The sequence below is a fragment of the Hermetia illucens genome, chromosome 5 (genome assembly GCF_905115235.1).
Source record: "Hermetia illucens chromosome 5, iHerIll2.2.curated.20191125, whole genome shotgun sequence".
Lineage (NCBI taxonomy): Eukaryota > Metazoa > Arthropoda > Insecta > Diptera > Stratiomyidae > Hermetia > Hermetia illucens.
In genome coordinates this window covers 79433765-79454032 of record NC_051853.1, presented here as the reverse complement: position 1 = coordinate 79454032, position 20268 = coordinate 79433765, and the positions used below count along the sequence as shown (strand labels likewise).

Genomic DNA, 20268 nt, shown 5'->3' with positions numbered 1-20268 from the left:
ACACTACCCCAAAAAAATTTCTAATCTCAGCCATCTTATAAGTAAAATTCATTGTCATTGACGACTTTCTATGAATTTTAAGTGTTCTTTGAAAAAATAAAGTTTAATTTTTTACAAATGTTTTGTATTGATTTCTTAAAATTTTTGTTTGCTTTACTTTCAGCACTAGGCTGGGGTGAACACCTTGAGAGAAAATGCTTTAGAAGTGACTATCCAACGGGCAGATACCTTGGAATCGACTATCAAATTGTCTACGTTACGGAGAAGCATTTTCTTCAATTGGAATGCCGAGCATGGTAAATTTAATTTAATATCGAATTGGGTCCATTATGCTGTATTAAGTCATGTACAGTCCAAACTGAAATTTTACCTCCATAGTGGCTCTTATCCTCTTAAAATCGGTAGGTTTCATTTAGCAATACGAAAAACCTTCCTTTGAAATGAATGGGGGTTTGTAAGTTAGGCACAGAGTTGGTTTAGCTTCAATCATGTGGAAGAAATTCTGCTCTCTGTCGGTCAAGGTTGCAAGATTTTCTTTTGTGTGTTCCACTATCATATTATGTAGTTATTATCTGTACGACAGCAAAAAGCATGCAAAATCTCCTGCACTGAAAATGGGTGGTCCACGTTAGGGTCTTAGTTATCCTCCCCTCTTTAAAATTTCTGCGGAAAATCTCATATTCCCATGATTATCGAATGAGTGACAATCGCCATGCTGTAGAAACGGTTGAGTTGAAAGGAAAAGTCAATGAAAACTCGGGCCGGTTGAAAAATTCCAGCGGTCATCCCCCTTAGAAAGTTAAGGTGCTGGAAATAGAGAATATTTTGATATTACCATGGAAAAGTTTGATGCCAACCCTGCTGCCGGAAGGGGAGGAGGTAAAGGGAGAAGGAATAAGAAATTGCTTCATTTCTACCGCGGTTAAAATCCCATAACGGTCACTTCTTAAAAAGTTACGGAAAACTTAATAAACTTTTTGCTAGCGAGGGGGAATTGCAAAGAAGGCTATACCCTCCGCCTCCATCCCCTTCCGGACACACGCAGGTGAGCGTGTGGAGGGGTTGAAATGCCAGTCGGATGAATCTGATCTGATCTGAGCAAAATCGTGAACAGTGGAACATAACATGCTCCGGGTCGTCAGGTGTGCAACCAGATTCAGGACAAAAGGGAGAATCATACAACCTGAATTGGTGCAGATACTTCCTGTAACCAACATGCCCTGACAGGGATTGCATCAGATGATAGTTAGTCTCGTTGTGCCGTCGCTAATCCACTCCCCAATATGGGGAACTAAAGTGTGGGGCCAGCGAGTCATCTCATCGTTACTGCCATTGTTACAACGACTTTCGCCTTGCCGCCTTTCGATATTTTGTATCCTTTTCAGGTTGATTCATTGTCTTTTTGTCGTGCCTCACTTGCCCGAATGTCCTTCGGGAACATTCACGATATCGAAGTAGTGACTGTCAAAACGGAGTTTATTGTCGAAGATTACACCCAGGTCGAGGATAGAATTCAGATAGCAAAGTATGCAACCACCAAGAGAGTAGAAGAAAGAGGTTGGGAGAGGCCTTAAGCGAGTAACACATCGAGTGCCATTGACATTAGAAGCCAACTTATTAACTGTGCACCAATGGAAAAATCCAGATTTGCCTGCAGGGAAACGCAATCCATTGGGGATGAAACAGAGGAAAACAGCTTGAGGTCATCGGCGTCTAACAAATAGGGACAAGTGAGCATAGATAGGACATCATTAACCAAGAATAAATACAAAAGAGGTCCTAGAATGGATCCTTGTGGAATGCAAGAGAAAGGGAAAAAGGTATCCATTGAACTTAATTTTAGTGCCAATCATCACCCCCAGGTATTTGATAATCACCATTAGCACGAATACTAACCGTATTTCAATTCCTACGGTTGGTATTCAATACCGCCTTCGTCTTTTGTTCCGCAAGGTCAAACTGAACCACCTCTGCGGAACTGATAATCGTGGCCGTTTTAGACAGTGGGCTTTTTATCCACTCCCAGTCGACTGAATAAATTGCATTTTTGATGTCGCAATGTCACCATGGCACAGAATTTATTAGATGACATCGCGTCTCGAGTCAGCTTCAAGACAACGCCTACAACGTCGATTGTTAAGTGGGCTTACCGAAATCGAAATTAGCGCTCCGAGAGTCCGTCCTCATATTCTCTGATAAGAAGAAGTATATTGTAAATGGCCCTTTCGGGTATCTTTCCTACAGTGCCAATAAGGCAAATCAGGCGGTATGATGATGGATGTCCTAGGTGCTTATTGGGTTTGGAGAGTAAAACTAGCTTTTGCATCTCCCATCGAGCAGGAGAAACTCCTTTTAACATGCATGTTTCAAATACGCAAATAAACCTGTCGGGTCTGGTCTTAACAACGAGTTTAGAATCTCTATTGGGAGCAGCATCCAAACCGTGAGCTTTGTTATCACCAATTCTCCGGCAAATCTGCGCAAGTTCCTTTCAAGTTACCGCAGGTATGGTGTACACGTCCAATGCTTGCTTATGTTTTCGCACTCCCCTACATCCGGGGGAAGAGCGTCATCACGATGTCAAGCAGAAGATGTGAGTAAGTCACTTGTGGTGTTCGCCCTTCCATCTTCTTCATAACCACCTTATACGCTGTTCCCCAGAGGCTTTGCCCAAAGTTCTCTGAAACATTCACGCTTGTTGGTCCATAAAGTCTGCTTACGCCTACCTCGAAAGTTCGCATATACTTACCGTTTGGCGTCTAGGTCTGGTCTTCCTCTAGGTCGTTGGCAGATCATTTCATTCCACCACTAGCTTGATCGTATTTTTGCGAGGACTCGCCACGTCGGCATAGCAGCGTCGCATGCTCTCATTATGCGTCTCATCATTTGTTCTACCTTTTATGCATGCGTCCTCTTTAATCCTGTTCACGGACCTGCCCTGGTTTCCAGTTCCGGGGGAACGCACATCGTCTCATGATCCATATTCGATCTGAAGGAATAGTGATACTCACATATCTCAGATTGACTATTGAGCCCGACCCTATCCCACGAAAGATGGACGCATTTCCCATGTTTACAAGTACCAAGTCTAGCTCAAAGAAACCCTCGAGCTGGATACGGTCCCTGGTGTTCATAGTTCGACCGCCTCACGCGTTGAAATCACCCGCTATTATCTTGAGATTTCGACTTTGGCATTCGAGACCAGCATGCCTAGCATGCCCTTTAAATTCGCCCTTTAAATCCGCTATCGTCGCGTTTGGTGGAGCATAGCAACTATATATGACGAATCCAACTTCTGGAAGCACGCCCATATTGACGCCTTGTCAGTTACATCTGCGGCCCAGGAACCACTCTTATTGTTGTGATAAGCCTCGCTGATTATGGAAGCTTCGATTTCCTTCTCATAAATGGTCTGCGAGAATAGGTCTTGCGCCGCCTCGCAGTGGTTGGTGGTTGATTTGTATCAACCTTATTTCTTTACTGCATCCAAGGTTCTCCTAAACACCTAGGCATCTGATGCTGCCTGCAACGTGCCGACAGTCGACGTCCTTTTTCCGCGTGAGGAACACCTGCTGCCTGAGTCGGCAAACGATCCAACCTGTTTTTAGTTTACCAGCCACCAGCAATTTAAACGCTGCTTCAGATTGTAAGCTTACAATTGCCGTTTGTTTGCTTCCGTATGTCTTCCTCAGTCCTCTGATTGCGATATCTTGCAAACCAATTAGTCCAAACTGATTTTCTAAGGCCTCGCGGATATCTTCCTTGGTTGTGATTTCATCAATGTTTTTACATTGTACCATAATCTCCTGCTCCGTCTATCAGTCTGTTTGTCTCGGAAACGGTTATAGCGATTGGCACCAAATATGGTGAAAAGGTGTTAACTGTGAACGCCCACACATACAGTGAGTAACATCATTCTACGTCGAATTTAAGGGGGGGTCCCCATACATGTAAAGACGAGGTGTACATTTTTTTCATTTCATCAAATATAATCATGTGGGGTGTCAAATGAAAAGTCTCGGTTAGTACTTTTCGATGTCGGTCTTAGTTTTGATATTTATTGGAAAGGTGGGGAGTGGGGGGGGGTCGAAATTGATCATTTCTTTGACGGACTCATTCTCAGAAACTACCCAACCGAAAAATCTAAAAAAAAATCAAGAAGCTGCCATTATATGGTGACTAGGCTCCGAAATACCGTCCATGCCGATATATTGTATATTCAAATAAAATTAATAATAGTATATATCTATAATTTTTAGTAACTGACTGCAACCCCTGGCCCCTGTAAGTTCATCCCAGAATCGCGAAATTTTGCAATGTAGGCTATAGCATAGAGCATGATCTTACCAAGCTTGGTGCAAATCGCATTATTACTAACAAAGTATATGTCAAAGTTATCGCTTTTGTGCAAATGCAAGACTAAACGTCAGCATCACGCGAAAGTAGAGATTCTCACATAATATATGCATATATTACGTCCTACGTACTAATGAGACGAATATGCACTGTAATGTTTTTATAAAAGAAATTCGCAAAACCTTTCTTAACTTAAGTATCCAGCCTCCGGTTTCCCGACTTGTTTATATAATAGATTATAAGTTACTAACGTTAGTTGATGTTCGAACTTCCCATGCTAACGTAAATTGTTAAAATTCACAGTAATGAAACCATTCCCTCGGGAATAAATGCAACTTGGTCCATGCTCGAGCTAAACCACACTAACGTGCACCCAGTCTTCGTGCCGTTCAAACCAAAATCGAAAAAATTCAAGAAGCGTATGGAAATATTTGATAACAATACGTTGGTAATTAACAAAGTGAAAACAAAACACAGTGGACTATACAGCTGTAACACCACTCGTCTCAATGACACTGATAATTCCACCATATCCATCTCCTACAACTATCTGACACAGGTGATTGAAAAAGACGTGATATCCGAATTACCAAGTGGCTCATTGACCGATTGGAGGAAATACCGCGAGAATGTCCTTGAACCCGCTGCCCTAAAGCTCGACGACGAAAGTCTTGAGGATCAAATTGCAGGTCTAAATGTCACCTGGAGTCCTTGGTCGAGTTGTTTGTGTGGCTCATTTAAATTCGATACTCGTAGATTCCGTTATGCGTATCCTTATGTAATAGTGAATGAAAGTGATCAACTTGCACCGATATTCCCTACACAGTCTGAATGGTTGATGGACTTCTACCCTTACTTCGCAAGCATTGTGATGAACCTAACGATTTTTTACGAGTACGAGCGATGTGTTGAAGATTGCGTACCAGATGCATTGGAGGAAGATGTCGATTATAAATATGAACAAAGTGTTTACCTTCCGGAAGGATCTGATACAAAATTTCTTTGCCCAGAGTAAGTTCTTCCCTTGGGGCTTATAAAGAATATCAACAAGTATTGTATACTATTGCTTCTCAATATAAGAGGGTTGTGTCAATAACGCATATTTTTTCTGCAGGTCAGAAAACGCTAGTGAAGTTCTTTGGGTCATTAATGAAGAAACTGTTCTCTCGAAAAGTCCAAATGCCCTTGGGACTGGAGCTAGCGAGAATCACGTTGCCGTCGATATGCGGGACGAACTATTCTTAACAGCAGTGCGTCCATCAGAAGCAGGAATCTTCTCGTGTATTGTGGATATGATGCCGATTAAAAAAATCACGGTTACTATAATCCCCAAGTCTATCTTCTTAACGAAAGGTGCGTAGAACGCTCCAGATGGGCCGAAATTAATCAAAATATGTTGCCTTTCAGATTTTCTAAGATGTATTTTAACGATAGGTTATGTCTTGGTACTTTGTTTTATAGTTTGTGTATTTATTTTATGTGTAAAAATTTATCATATTCATTCCTTATATAGTAAATAAATTATTTACGTTTGTATTCTATTGATTTTTCTAAGATTCAAGTAGGTAGAGGTGAAAAAGCTATAAATCAACGTAAGCCACAAGTGGGATGAAGTGATTTTTTTCCCAGCCCAAAAACTGAAGCCAAGTTTGGTGAAAGTGAAAAGGAGGAGGGGAAAGAATTACAAATTATGGTGAGCCCGCAAAGTGGAATTCGTTTTGCCCTGCCTTGAGAGCAAGTGTCATTACATTATTCCCCGAACACACATCTGTTGACTTACCTGCCGGGGACCTGGGCAAATAGAGTTAATGACTACTAGAAATGTATTATTTCATGGCAATGTTTTATCTGAATATCTTATGGGAGCAATACATAGAAAATGACTCCTTTCATCACTTGTAAGCTTCAAATTGTCAGCAGTACTTCGCTAAGTAACCAGGATTCTATAGTCTAATACAATCTCAAATGATGTAGACCGGTTGAATAGCGATCGGGGGTGGCAGTGGATAGTTCACATATTTAGAAAAATTCAGAATAATGTTAATGACCATGTAGCGGAGCCCGGGATAACAAGAAAGCTGATGAGTAGTGGTTCTGTAGCCCTGTGTCGAGTTTCTGAATCTCCTACCTCAACCCTTTGGTGGAAGAAGGGATGTTCGGCATATTTATCATTAGCATGTATATGTGCACGCATGGGCGCCTAAGCCGAGGAGGCATAAATTGGCTATGGCAAGTATACCCACAAAATAAACCAAATAATGTAGGAAGAAAAAGGAAGTTTGCGGGGTTTGGAAAATTAGTCCTGGCGGTTTTGGGTAGGGAGAAAGCAATCTTTCGCTCTTCGAGACTCATTGACCGCTGTTTCTTTCACTGCGACAACGCGCAAATGAATTGTGCAATTTCATCAAGGAGAGACAGAATATTTAGCAAAATCTCAAGGTCTAGCTTGTGCCATAAATGTTAAGACGCCGGAGGCGAAACGCACCAGTTACGTGGAAAACGTGGCTGTGTTGATAAGGTAAGCGTGAAAGTGGAAAAACAAAGTGGAGACGATAACAGTGAGCCTTTTGGGTTCCAATAGGCAACCAAGTAGAAAAAAGTTAAGCAGAGGAAAATACCATGGAAAGTTTATAACTTCTAAGCTACGTTATCAACTTCCGCAGAAGGAAAAAAATTGAATACTAGCAAATCCCAATAGTAAATAAAAGTGGGCAGTATAAATCAATAAAAGGACGAAAAAGGGTTCGTCGATGTGCCAATATCTTTCGAAAAGTGGCTTAAGCAATAGTGTGAGCCGTGTCTGATTTTGGAATCAAATAAATTTAGCGAGCAGCAGGAGATGACAATCAATGATACTACCATCGCAGTAAGGCATCTGAGTAATGTTAAACGAACAATTTAATTAAGCGAAATAGAACAGGATGCCATGAAAAAGATGAAGAAGACGTATAGGATAGACAGACCCCCACTATTACCTTGCCGGTGGAATTGGTGGTTAAATTGGTTACCACGGGCAAAGTAAGAATAGGGTTGATTGTGTGGCGACTCAGAGAACAAGTATCTCTAAAAAAATGTTTCAGATGCCTCGAATTCGGTCATTTTGCAGCACCATGCACCAACCATTACGATAGATAAAAAATGTACAGGAAATGTGAAAAGGGCAATGTCGGCACATTGTACATGGTGGCTCCTCTCCGGCATATAGGAGAGAAGTTCAATCGCATGGCTCAATTGGGCTTACGGAAAACAACCTTAAACACTGCGGAGTAACTCAAGACTTGCTGCCACAAACCATTCGAGAGATATAGGAAACAATGGTATACCTATCAGCTGGCTTTGTACGGGCAAAAACCAACGGCGTTAGTACCTACAGCTTTTGTACTCCTCCTACTGTAACAACACGAGCGAATTCGTCTTTACATCCTGAAATTTAACGAAATGTTGGTCGATATCGTCAGTATTAGACCTTTTATATCATTGAACAAGAAGAAACTTTTCAGCTTTGTCTCGCCATCGCTGAAGGTACAAGTCTTTGAAGCGAAAACTCAAATTTTCAGTGAAATCGGAATAAATTCTGCACATAATTATCCACATTTTTAGGGGTGCATATCCATTTGTATTCAACTCGAAAACTTAAGAGAAGTGGTTGCCCGTGAAGAACGTCAACGCACCCTTAGCGAGTGGCAACTTTCTTGGCAAAATGAGCCAAGGGGCAAGTGGACTGCGCGGCTCATCGGCAAATTAGACCCATGGATGAACAGAAAGCACGGTGAGATAGATTACTTCCTTACCCAACTTCTAAGTGCTCATGGAGGTTTTCAGTCTTACCTGTACGGGATTGGGATGGTGCAATCTCCTGATTGTGTGTTCTGCAATAGAGTGGCGGATGACGCTGAACACACCTTTTTTTCTTGCGAGAGGTGGGACGGCCTCCGCCAGCAGCTTTATGCAGACGCAGGGGAGCTCTCTTCAGACAACATTGTCAGAGAGATGCTGAAGAGCGCTGGCAGCTGGAATCGTATTGGGCATTATGTTCGGGCTCTTCTTACTACGAAGAAGATTGAACTCGACCGGCAGAGGAATCGGACGGTAGGGGGTTCCCTGAACTAACAACAACTCCCTTCCTCCCCTCCACTCCCGTTGGTGAAAGGAATTCCCTGACTTGAAGGCTCCCAAAGCCGGGAGAGCGGGAGGGCTAGCCCGAAGTAATGTGTCAAACGGTTGATGACAGGGATGGTTTTTAGTTGGTAGTCCGGCAGTGTGCTGTTGCGGGAGTCCAACACTTTGTGCGTAAACGCATTCACCTACCTTAAAAAAAAAACTTAGCCCACTCACTTTAGTGCGGTGTTGATATTTTAGGTTGCAGTAAATTTACACGGAAAAGACAACTTTGAGTTACTGTAACTTTATCATACTATAGTCTATATTACTTTATCATACTATAGTCTACATTACTGCAAAAAATGTATAACTCTAGGATAAACTTTAGGGGGGATTCTAGTCAACTTCTCAAAAGCAAAGTATTATACATACTATTATTAACTTTATTTGAGTAGATATCGATATGGAAAGTATTTTGAGCCCCCGAAAGCGATTTTTAGGTTTGGTAGCTTCTGAGAATGGGTCTGTTAAGAAAACCATCACTTTTGATCCCCCTCATGGGTGGTCCCTCTCCAGCAAATGCCAAAACTAAGACTGACTTCGAAAAGTACTAGTCAAAACCTTTCATTTGATAACCAACATGACTATATTCGGTGAAAAAATTTTACTACCCCCTTTTGTATGTATACGGACCTCCTTAAACTCAATATAGAAAGATGAAACTTACTTTCACAGTATCCAACATCTCACCAAATTTCGTGTCAATCGGTATAACCGTTTCTGAGAAAAGTACCTTTGACAGACTTTTTTTTTTTTTTTTTTTTGAGGAGGTGGAAATCTTCAAAAGACTCTGGCCTGGGCACGCCAGAGTGTGGGATTTTTACCCACTAAAACCACCCCCGACTCCCCCCCTACCCCGTGGGACCACCTTTAGGTATTACATCACGGGGCGGAGTTAGCTTACTTTAGCTAGGTCTCCTTTCGTCTACCCGCGGGGTTCGTAACCGCGTCTTCCTCTCTTCTTCTGTTTTTCGCAGTTTTTCCTGGATTACAGCGATCATGGAATTGATCGCATCCCAGTCCTCCTGACAGGCTACACACAGTAGTGGGCCCAGTACAGAGCCCTGGGGGACACCCGCGGAGACAACGTACTCTTTGGATCCGTCATCGGTATCATACCAGAGTGTCCGCTCTTTCAAGTAGCTATCGATAATAGCGGCGAGGCAGGTGGGAACACCAATCGTCGCCAGAGACTTTCGTATAAGGTTCCAATTGGCCGAGTTAAATGCATTCCTCACATCTAGGGTCACCACCACGCAATATTTGCTGGTACAACCCCTTCCGTGAATTGCATTTTCGGCCAAGCCAGTAACCATTTTGATGGCATCGATGGTTGATCTGGCTTTCCGGAACCCATACTGCCTATCTGAAAGGCCCCTTTGGCTCTCGACGACTGGAAGTAATCTATTATAAATGGCCCGCTCCAACATTTTCCCCATAGTGTCTAGAAGACATATGGGTCTATAGGAGGACGGTTCACCTGGAGGTTTGCCAGCCTTAGGCAGCAGTACCAGCTTCTGCCGCTTCCATGGTGCAGGAAAAATACCCTCCGACATGCACGTTTCAAACAGCTCCGCGAACATATCCGGTCTACTTTTGACGGCAAGTTTGAGAGCCTTATTCGGTATGCCGTCAAGACCCGGGGCATTACTGTCACCTATTCGACTGCAGATCTCTAGCAGCTCGTCCCTGGTGACTGGTGGAATCGGCGCCACATTCAGGGGGCGCTGGAAGGTGTCAGCACCCCCCTCTTGCTGGGGAAATAACCCCTGGATTATTTTCAACAAGAGCATAGGGCACGTGATCTGCGGAGACGATCGGCCTCTGAATCGTCCTGTCACGATTTTATAGGCGCTACCCCACGGATTTATGTCCGCTTCTGAACAGAGCCCCTTAAAACATTCCCTCTTACTCCGCTGGATGGCAAGCTTGAGGTTCTTGCGAGCTTCCCTATAGGCATGCTCCTTTTGCCCCTGATCGATCCTACCTATTGCCCTCTGAGCCGTTCGTCTGGCTCTGTGGCAAAACGATCGAAGATTGGCAAGTTCACTATTCCACCAATAATTGGGTCTTCTAGTGGGGAATGAACATCTCCTAGGCATCGACGCGTCACATGCTTTAGAGATGCTCTGTGTGACATGGAGAGCTCTATCCGTGGAGGTGCCTGCTTTGCTAGGCAAGTCTAGCCACACCTCCATGAATGTCTGCTCATCCATCGCTTTGGCAGACCATTCTGGTGTTCCTCTGGATTTCGGCTTCCGGGGTGCAGGTCTCCTCCCTTGTGGCTCCATCCTTAGTTCAAAGGTGATTGCCTGGTGGTCGCTGTACGTGAAGTCCTCACTAACTTGCCAGGACATGTCACGTGCTAACGCAGGGCTGATAAAAGTCAGATCTACAATTGACCCAGTTCCCCCTTTCCGATAAGTGTTTATATCGCCTTCGTTGGCCAGAACCACATCCAACTGGGCGAATGCTTCTAATAAGCACCGCCCCCTTGCGTTAGTCTCTTTGCTGCCCCACTCGATAGCCCACGCATTAAAGTCACCGGCTATCACCTTTGGACTCCGTCCCTTTGCATCGTGAACAAGATCGTCTAACAGTTCTTCAAACTCGGGCAGTGTGAGGCTCGGTGGGGCGCAACAGCTATATATGAATATGGCGCTTATTTTTGCCCACACAAAGCCTCTAGCCGCCTGACCCATGCTATATTGTATGGCTTGACGACCGCACGCCCATATCGCCGCTCCACCAGTCGAATCTGTGACCCATACAGCACCGTCAAGATTTCTGTACGGTTCACTAATGATAGCAATCTCCATTGCGGATTCGTAAGTGGTCTGCGCAAGCAAATCTTGTGCGACCCTGCAATGATTAAGGTTTATTTGTATTAACCTCATTTTTTCACTGCAGTTAACGCCTTCCTAAATTCTGGGCATTTCCCACTTCCGGCAATATGCCGGTTATCCCGTCCCTCCTTTTCTTCGCACAAAATGCATTTGGGGTCTCTATTTCACTCCTTGACAATATGTCCTTTTTCCCCACATCTTCGACATCGATCGGACCGATCGATGCCGCTAGTGCATGCCTTCGCGAAGTGTCCAAACATTAGTCATTTGAAGCACCTTTTTAAGGAGATCTGTTCCCTTAGTCGGCAAACAACCCATCCAATCCGAACCTTCCCCACGGCCAACAACTTCTGCGCTGACTCCACTGGCAGTCGCATTGTGGCCGTTTGAGTACCGCCATAAGCCTTTCTTAGGCTCACGATGGATTCTTCCCTGAAATCCTCCAACTTGAATTGTTCCATCAAGGCAGTGCAGATCTCTTCTCTGGATGTTACCTCATCGAGATCCTTGCACTGAATATAGATTTCATGTTTTTGGGAACGAACCGCGACATTCTCCCCAAGTGAATTTAAAACTTGGTTACGAAAGTCGTCAGTTTTACCCACGCTGGATTTTTTCAGCTCAAACATGAGATCACCTTTCTGGGTCCTCCGGATTTTGCTAACATTTCCGCCTAGGTCTTTTAGGTCGGGGTCAGATTTCACCTTCTTCAGTATCTCCGCATATGTTAGATGTCCTCTGCTGGAGATTACAATTGCCTCCGGGCGAATTCGCACCTTCGGTTTCTTATTTCTTTTTTTCTTCACGACCTTAGTCCAACCATCGTTCTTATTTTCTTTCGGTTTCGGTTCGCTAGCCGACTTTCCTACTTTTGGTACTTTGGGCCCTTCTGAACTTTTAGTTCCCTTTGTTCCCCTTTTTTCCTTTTTGGGGCCTGTTGATTCGCCAAAGCTTCCCCCTCCTTGTCTCTCACTCTTTTACTTGAGCGAAGGTCGGCGACTTTGTGCTTGGGTGTCACTTGGATCGCCTGTGACACTGTTGAGGCTCGGATGTCCGGCTTTTCCTTAGGCTTTCTTATTTCTTCCTGTGACCTATTATAAAGCACCCTGATGGCTCTCACCATGTTCTTAATGGCTTGGTGCACGTTGTGCTTGTCCTTGATGAATTCGGACAGCTCAACTATTTTAGTCCCAAGCTGCATAAAAGGTAGTTCTTCTGGGTCAGGGCTCTGTTCTCGGTGAGTCCTGGCCAGACTACTCCTTTTACTGACTCCTTCACCTTTTTCAGTTGCTGAGCTCCCATGAGCTTTCTCTTTTGCCGGCTTTGATATTGGAGGAGATCGTAAAATTGATGAGCTTCTCCTGAATGGATCTATTTGCTGCTGCTGGAGTACCTCTTGATCAGATCCGATGGGTGTCGAAATCGCCTTTTTTGGCCAGCTATCTCCTTTTAGCCCATCATTCTTTGCCTTCGCAATTGGTGTTCTTGGCAGAGTTGTGCTTCGTTTGAACACCTCCTTCTCCAAATCTAAAACACTTGTAGTATTAGATGCAACGGTGGCCAAGTTGTCCACCACCGAAGCACTGCGGTCGAGGGATATCGACGGCCGGGAGCCCGCTTGCTCACTACCAAAAGCCGCCGGTACTGGGGTTCCGAGCCCCTGCACCGTAACTTTACTCCTTCTCAATTCGTCCATGTTGGTTTTATTTTCTGGGTGTCCTTCCCATACCTTTGACAGACTGGCAGATAGACTAACAGACAGGCAGGATAGACAGACAGACGAAAAATAAGGTCTTGTTTTCCAAGCAAAACCTTAAAAATCGGCTTTCATGCCAAAAATGAACAGACATGACTACATTTTCGCGAAGAATTTCAGGTCAATCAATCTTACATTCTATGTGCTTAAAATCCTATAGCGTATTCTAGACATGCATTTACGGGCAATTGAGGAAAGAATGCCTCTTTCCAATTCCTAAGGCGCCTATTTCAAAGTCATATCTATAGAGACTTCCCTTCATAATATAATTGATACGATTCAAACGGCTCTATATCATGAGCACTTTCACTACCTTTTTGTACATAGAAGGATCGTTGAATAATATTGGCACTAAAACAATTCTAGAATTTCTAACTATAATGGAGTTGAAGGAGTATCCTACGCGTACAATCCAATAACCATCCATCTGTTGGCTTATTGGATATTCAACCTACTGCTACGTTTAGGAAATATTCCATAAGGCATATATGGTGGAGTTTTTTTTTCAGGTTTTCGCTTCCCTAAGTAAGATACTTCAAGGGAGTAGTCTAATATGAGGGTCGTCTTATCCTCCTCATTGCAAAGTCTGCATGTAAGGTCCCCGATACGCATCTAGTCATAATAATGTCAAAGGAAGTTTCACCGCGTCCTAAAATACTAGTGTGTCCCTATGAAATATACAAGCGTTCCCAACACATTTAAAGTACATTTTTCGTCAGTGTACCAAATAATCAACTGCAGTTTCAGGTCATAGGCCACTGCCTTACTCTCCCAGTTTGCCCTGTTGTCCAATGGTGTTTCAAATTTTTAGTGAACATGAATCCTCATTGTTATGCTGTCTCTTGGTATCAATAATTGGAGAAACTGACTCGAAGGAAATCGAAGGAAGATTGATATCCTTCGAATTAGGCAGCTCTTCGCAACGCAAACACTCCCAGACATTCTGTCTTCCTTGCCTGCATCTGTATATAAAGATGAAGAGAAGTGAATCCCAGAAGGCACTTTCGACAATGAGACACACACAAACCGATTCGATTCTATTTGCCTAGATCACCGTTCCATAGGTCATCATTGGCTTTACTATTACGGTGTATATCCAGCGTTACATTTTCGGGGTGCATCCCCATTTCTTTCTGTAATTGTAGCTTCCCAACATATATGCTCAGCATGCATCTTTCAGAGTAGTTTTTGGTCTAGTGTAATTCCCAAGAATTTGACCTTCCTTTCTAGTTTAAGGTGCTTCCTAGTGAATGTTACTGTAGTGACCCTGCTTGGATACATATGCACCTTGGCCCCCTGCACTAGGTACTAGTAATTATCAGTTTGGATTCTATTAATTACAGTGTCATTATATTTGCCCACACAGATTAATACAATATCGTCAGAGTAACACTGGACCTGTATTCCAGTATTTGTTGGATTTTCTAGCTGTTCGTCAACTATTCTACTCCATCTTAGCGGTAATAACACCCATCCTTGCAGACAATCTTGAGAAGCGCGTATGACAATAGAACTGGTACCGTCTGTTTCTAGTTGCCTGCTCTCTAAGATCCTGCCCATCCAGAAGACCATGATGTTGCCGCCTCCCTTCCGGATTAGGGTATTTCGCATCTCTGCATGCGATCTATTTTCGGAAGCTGTGCAAAAACGTACACAGGGCTATTTCGTTGGTTTTTAACGCATCACATAAAACATTCATCAGCTGATACAGGGGATTTCTGTTGACCGTCCTGCCCGGTAAGAATATTGACATGGATGTAAGCGACTATGCTTTAGAACCTATTCCACTGTTTTCAGTACAAACGATGTTTGGCAAATTCATCTGAAAGATTTAGGGTGAAAAGGATCTTTTTTTACGATTTCGGAATAAATACTACTATTACTCGGTTTCATGCCCTGGGTATATCTCATGAGAATGTCGCCCCTTCCTACCCTTAGGAGAGATCATAAAATGATTTCGAAGCCCTTCGGCGTAGGGCTAGGAAGACGCCAGCCACTCTGATTTCAGTTCCCACTGCTTATCTTACTCTAACTTCCGAGCACATCCCTTTTCTTTGCTTGCTAGGTTGCTAGGTTTATGAGTGTCCTAATTTTGATTTGCTTCTCAATTGTTTTGATTCGTCGTTGCTCCTGTAGCATTAACTAGGTGGGCTGCAAATTGCATCCAGCATAAATCCAACCAAAATTGTCTTACGCTATTGACCACTGAACCAAAAATACCCAAGTTGTCTTTTAGTCTTTCCTTAATAAATGGGAGCTTTTTCCAAAAATATCTCTATGAATGTCCACAGCCATAGTTCGTTCGATCAAAACTACGGAAAGAAGAGAGTGCAATAAGACCGAACTACTGAGGTTAAGTGTAACCATGCATAACATACTCCTGCTTCTCCTTCCACTCCATCTCCATATCAAATATATTGTATCGTGCACCATTCTCGAGCTGCGAGAATCAAAATGCTTCGGGCTTCTCCAACTTCAGGAAAAACTTCGTTTCAGCTGGATATATTAGCGATACGGGAGGGTTGTTGGCGGTTGAGGTGTGATTCGACTCCTAAAGGGAATATAGCTATTTTGCTGGTTCGCTCAAAGTGTCTCGTGTCTGGGTTCCCTGAAGCAAAAGTATCGAGGGGAACTGGCCAGAACAGATTTCACTCTTGGCTACCCCGATAAGCGCCGTCTGTGTCGCACTAGGTATAGTGAGAAGCGGAATCCACTCATACTTTTTTCAGTTAATGACCCCAAATAACGCAAATTCACTACCCGCGCCAAATCGACGAATTTTTGCCCCACTAACACTATATTCTTAAGATATAATAACGGCCATTATGAAATAAGTTCTCTCTTTTCTTGAGGTTTTCCCCCTTTTCAATTGCTTAGGGACTGTTCTAGAAAAGTGAAAGAGATATCTCCTTATTTGTCAACCTGCAAATTCAGAAGAAGGACGGAGCCTTTGTTAGGCAGGAATCTAATCAAGGATGCAATCGACTTCACACACACAATATTCATCTGCGAACGTATTTTAAAAAGCGTAGGCTTTGTGGGACGACTGTTGAAAATTTTTTTCTGGGCCTAAATGTCATCTGAATCTGACTGATTATTCTACAAAAGTACCATCTTCGATTTCTTGTAGAATTAAGATTTATTCAACTTTATTTAACAGTTACCACGTTTCACCTATCTTATTGTAGTATATAATTTATTGTAAAGTCAATCAAAGAAACTCGTATCGGTAGCAAATTTCCGGCTTAATATATATAATTGTTTGGGTCGATTAGTTCTGACTGAGTACACAATCCCTGGAAGTTAGTGTTATGACCCTGTAAACATTGGGCTACAGAACAGCCTTCCGTATATAATGCTTGGTTATGCATGGGACGTGCAGAATAATTGCACACCACGTTAACGCGGGTCCTTGTTCCATCCGTAAACTCAATGATGGCACAACCGACACGAGTAGCCCGACTTAAAGCCAATTGTGCAAAATGCCGCGATGTATTGCTGTAGATTGAACAGGATCACTTAAACAGAATTACCAAATATGACTACCAAAAGGATCTTACAAGTTGTCGTCCATCTTATACGTGGAGACGTATGATCTATTAATAATGGAATGTTCCTTGAACCATTTGTCCACAGTGTCTTCAATCAGCTTGGCTACGCTATAAGATCCGATTATGGTTGTAGATGCAATGTTTTGGCCAACAGCACTGAACCGATCTGTGTTCCGGCACTCGTCATAGGAACTAATGCAAGTTTTCACTAACATCTCGGCTAGCCTAGCTAATTCGTTGTCCCATGTCTGCAAAATTAACAAGAACCCATATTTATAACCTTCGGCTATAATGAGCAAGGCCATTCCATATGTAATACTCACCACAGTAGCCATTCTCATCGCAGGATAGTATCCCACCAAGTTCCCAGTCGCAATTATATTCCGAACACGGTTGTGTTCATTTACGAAGACATTTTTATAATTTTCGCGGTTCACAATTTTGGCATCCTTTGGACACGTTAAAGCGTATTGCTGCAAAAAGGCATTGGTTTCTATTAAAAAAAAGGTCCTTAAGTAATTTGTTAGAAAAATACATTTTTGTTTCCACATCCGATATGACGCCCTGATTGGCATAATGTAGGCTTGCAGTAATCACTCCTTTGAGCAAAACTTTGAATCACGCTAAGGCACAGAACGACACAGAACGTTGAAGTCTTCATTATGCTTAGAGGTCGTATAATTGTGACTGGAAACTGATATCTATCCAATTATAAATGCAGCTTTTATACCATTTCGGATTTTTGAATTCTTTGAGAATCCAGTACACCTGCTGCACTCGAACTTCAGTCAAGGCCACCTACTAACCTCTTTCGATCCAAGCGTTGAAGCTTCCAGAAGGTCTAATTGAGAAGCACCATTACCAAAATGTCTACATCAACTTTTCGTAGAGCAGATAGCAACCATAGATGCAGCTATGCAAACACACCAAATTTGAAATTGTTACATAGAATGTACGGCAGGCATTCCAGTCAAGCAATCAATTATTTACCGATTTTCAAGAAACTGCGATTACGGAATCAAATTTGTCAATATTTATAGAAAAATGTGTTCAGAGATCAAAGTTCAATACAAAATCTTGGATCAAACATGTATTATGTAAAGCAAAATCATATTCAAATCAGTTCGTCTGTCTGGCTGTTTTTCTTTTTGAAACTGAAATGTATCGGAAACAACCAGCGAAATTCACCAATCTTCACCAACTCCAACCCTGGAACTAGCTTTAGACATTACATTATGGAGCGAACGGCAGAAATATTTTCCGCATTAGTGCTTTTTCGTAAGGGCTCTATGCTTCGAAGTTTTTTCTGGATTAATATATTATATTATTTTTGGAACAATGAAATGCTGCCTTCAAAGAGGTGTGCCATCGCCACTTCTGTGTAGTATGTTGGTAGACTTGCTACTATCTGCACAGCAAAATCTGCCAACACACGCCCAACTTGTGGGCCGAGATCTCGGAACGATGTGTAGAAATATACATCATCATCATCAGGCATGGCCTTTTGGTAAATCAAAATAAAACCCGAATGCTATTACTTACAAAAAGGAGGAAACTGGATGGTTTTTGCCTTCCACAGACGAAGGGTACAACACTTCAACTTTCCGAAGGAGTAAAATATCTGAGAGTCATACTAGATAAGAAGCTTTTTTGTAACAAACATGCTGCGGTAGGGATAAAACGAGCTTTTAAAGGCTATGGGCTGTGCAGACCGGATTTTGTCTCAACATGGGGACCTAGGCTTCATGTAGTAATGTGGATATACATATGTTCCTCTCATTAGATCGATGGTTCCTTATGCATCCATCTATAGTGTGGTGGGTTTTTTTTTTGGGGTACGATAGGTGAATGCATTTACGCACACAGTGTTCGACTCCCGATTCGGTACGTCGTCGGACTACCAACTAAACACCTGCCCATCGTCAGAGAGCTAGCTCGGAACCGTTTGTCACATTACTTCGGGCTAGTCCCCGATCTCTCCCGCCTTGCGGAGCCTTCAAATCAGGGAATTCCTTTCACCAACGGGAGGGGAGAGGAGGTAGGGAACTGTCAGTTCAAGGAACCCCCTGCCATCCGGCTCCTCCACCGGTCGAGTTCTATCTTCTTAGCAACGAGACGGACCCGAACGTAATGGGCAACACGGTTCCGCCTGTCAGCAGTCCTCAGCATCTCTTCGACAATGTTGTCTGGAGAGAGATCCCCTGTGTTTAAATAGAGCTGCTGACGAACCCCATCCTACCTTCCACAAGAAAAAAAAGTGTGGTGGGCGTCGTCCACAACTCCATTGCAAAACACACAATCCGGAGAACGCGCCTTTCCAATCTTGTGCAGGTAAGACTGAAAACTTCCATGCCCACTTAAAAATTGGGTAAGGAAATAGTCAGTCTCACCATGCTTTCGATTCAGCCACGGACTTAAGTTGCCGATGAGCCGCGCAGTCCATCTGCCTCTAGTTTCATTTTGCAACGAGAGCTGCCACTCGTCTTCGGGAGCAACCACCTCCCTTGGCTCATCTCCCTTGTGCTTGTATATGGCTTGACCCTCCTTAGCAAGAAGGGCAAAGGGGATCACTCCCGCGATCACCATCACTGCTGGTTCAGAGACAGTGCGTTACGCAGATGCCACCCGCAAAGCTCCCCGTCTCTGTACTTGCGCGAGGCGTTTACGATATACCTCTTTGTTAACAACGCCAGCCCATATCTCTGCGCCGTAGAGCACGACAGACTGTGTTAAACTCATCAGGAGACGTCGCCTGCTAGACGTAGGACCCCCAATGTTTGCCATTAGCTTACTTAACGCCGAAATTCCAGCCTTGACTAAGCAGTAGGTCTGGCTGGTGTTGGAATACCAGTTTGTATACCTCTGCTGGAATACCATCGGGTCCTGGCGCCTTCTTGTTTTTCACTGCCTGTTCCAACTCTTTTATAGAGAAAAAGTGGACAGTCCTCTGCGCTCTCTGTGCCGACGCTGCTGCGTAAGGAAACGCTGCATACATGGGAGAGTTGACAACAACAAAGTTCCAGATTTGCATGCCATACCCAACAAATCTTTGAAGCTAGCGCAGAAGACTAGGCTCCATATAATTGTGAAAACTAACTACTAACTTGACTTAGAGGGGACAATGGGGGATAGGATCATCTACAACATGCTGCAACCCATCGCTGAAAAATGTAATGTTCCACCCGAAAGACAGTATGGCTTTCAGCATTCCAATGCTCTGTGGATACAATAAGCGTGATTGTGAACCTATCACCAGGCGTAAATAATTTTGAGCTCAAGGTTTTGGCTCAATAAATTATAGGCGCATTGTCTGAAATAGGTGGTCCTGGGTGCTTGGATTGGTAAAAAATTATCCTTTGGAAAGTACACTCTGGTAATTGTAGTGTGCTTCAGGAGCCAACTTTTTCGGGACCCTGATTCGGTAGTATGCATTGAATCCGTATTAGTGGACTAGTAGACAACCCCGACCGAGCGCTGATCCGGTATTGAGTTTGGGGATAAGCTAAACCTATGGCAGTACTCAAACAACGGGGTTAGGCACTTTATTCCAGAAAATACACCCGTTCTTGACTATTGCGTGCCACTCCCTTACGCACGA

The 20268-nt window shown here is 43.4% G+C and overlaps 2 protein-coding genes across 2 annotated transcripts; one reads left to right on the top strand and one right to left on the bottom strand.

Moving 5' to 3' along the window:
- Nucleotides 1-40: 40 nt before the first annotated feature.
- On the top strand, nt 41-5717 carry LOC119658139. The gene is made up of 3 exons (XM_038065408.1): nt 41-296; nt 4660-5367; nt 5471-5717. Exons 1-3 carry the CDS (start codon nt 118-120, stop codon nt 5715-5717), a joined length of 1134 nt encoding a protein of 377 aa, XP_037921336.1. The 5' UTR covers nt 41-117.
- A 10520-nt stretch (nt 5718-16237) lies between these two features.
- LOC119657726 (antigen 5 like allergen Cul n 1-like) lies at nt 16238-17369 on the bottom strand. Its single transcript, XM_038064769.1, has 4 exons — nt 17206-17369; nt 16994-17143; nt 16680-16918; nt 16238-16617 (listed from the first exon to the last, which is right to left on the bottom strand). Exons 1-4 carry the CDS (start codon nt 17329-17331, stop codon nt 16365-16367), a joined length of 768 nt encoding a protein of 255 aa, XP_037920697.1. The 5' UTR covers nt 17332-17369; the 3' UTR covers nt 16238-16364.
- Nucleotides 17370-20268: the final 2899 nt, after the last annotated feature.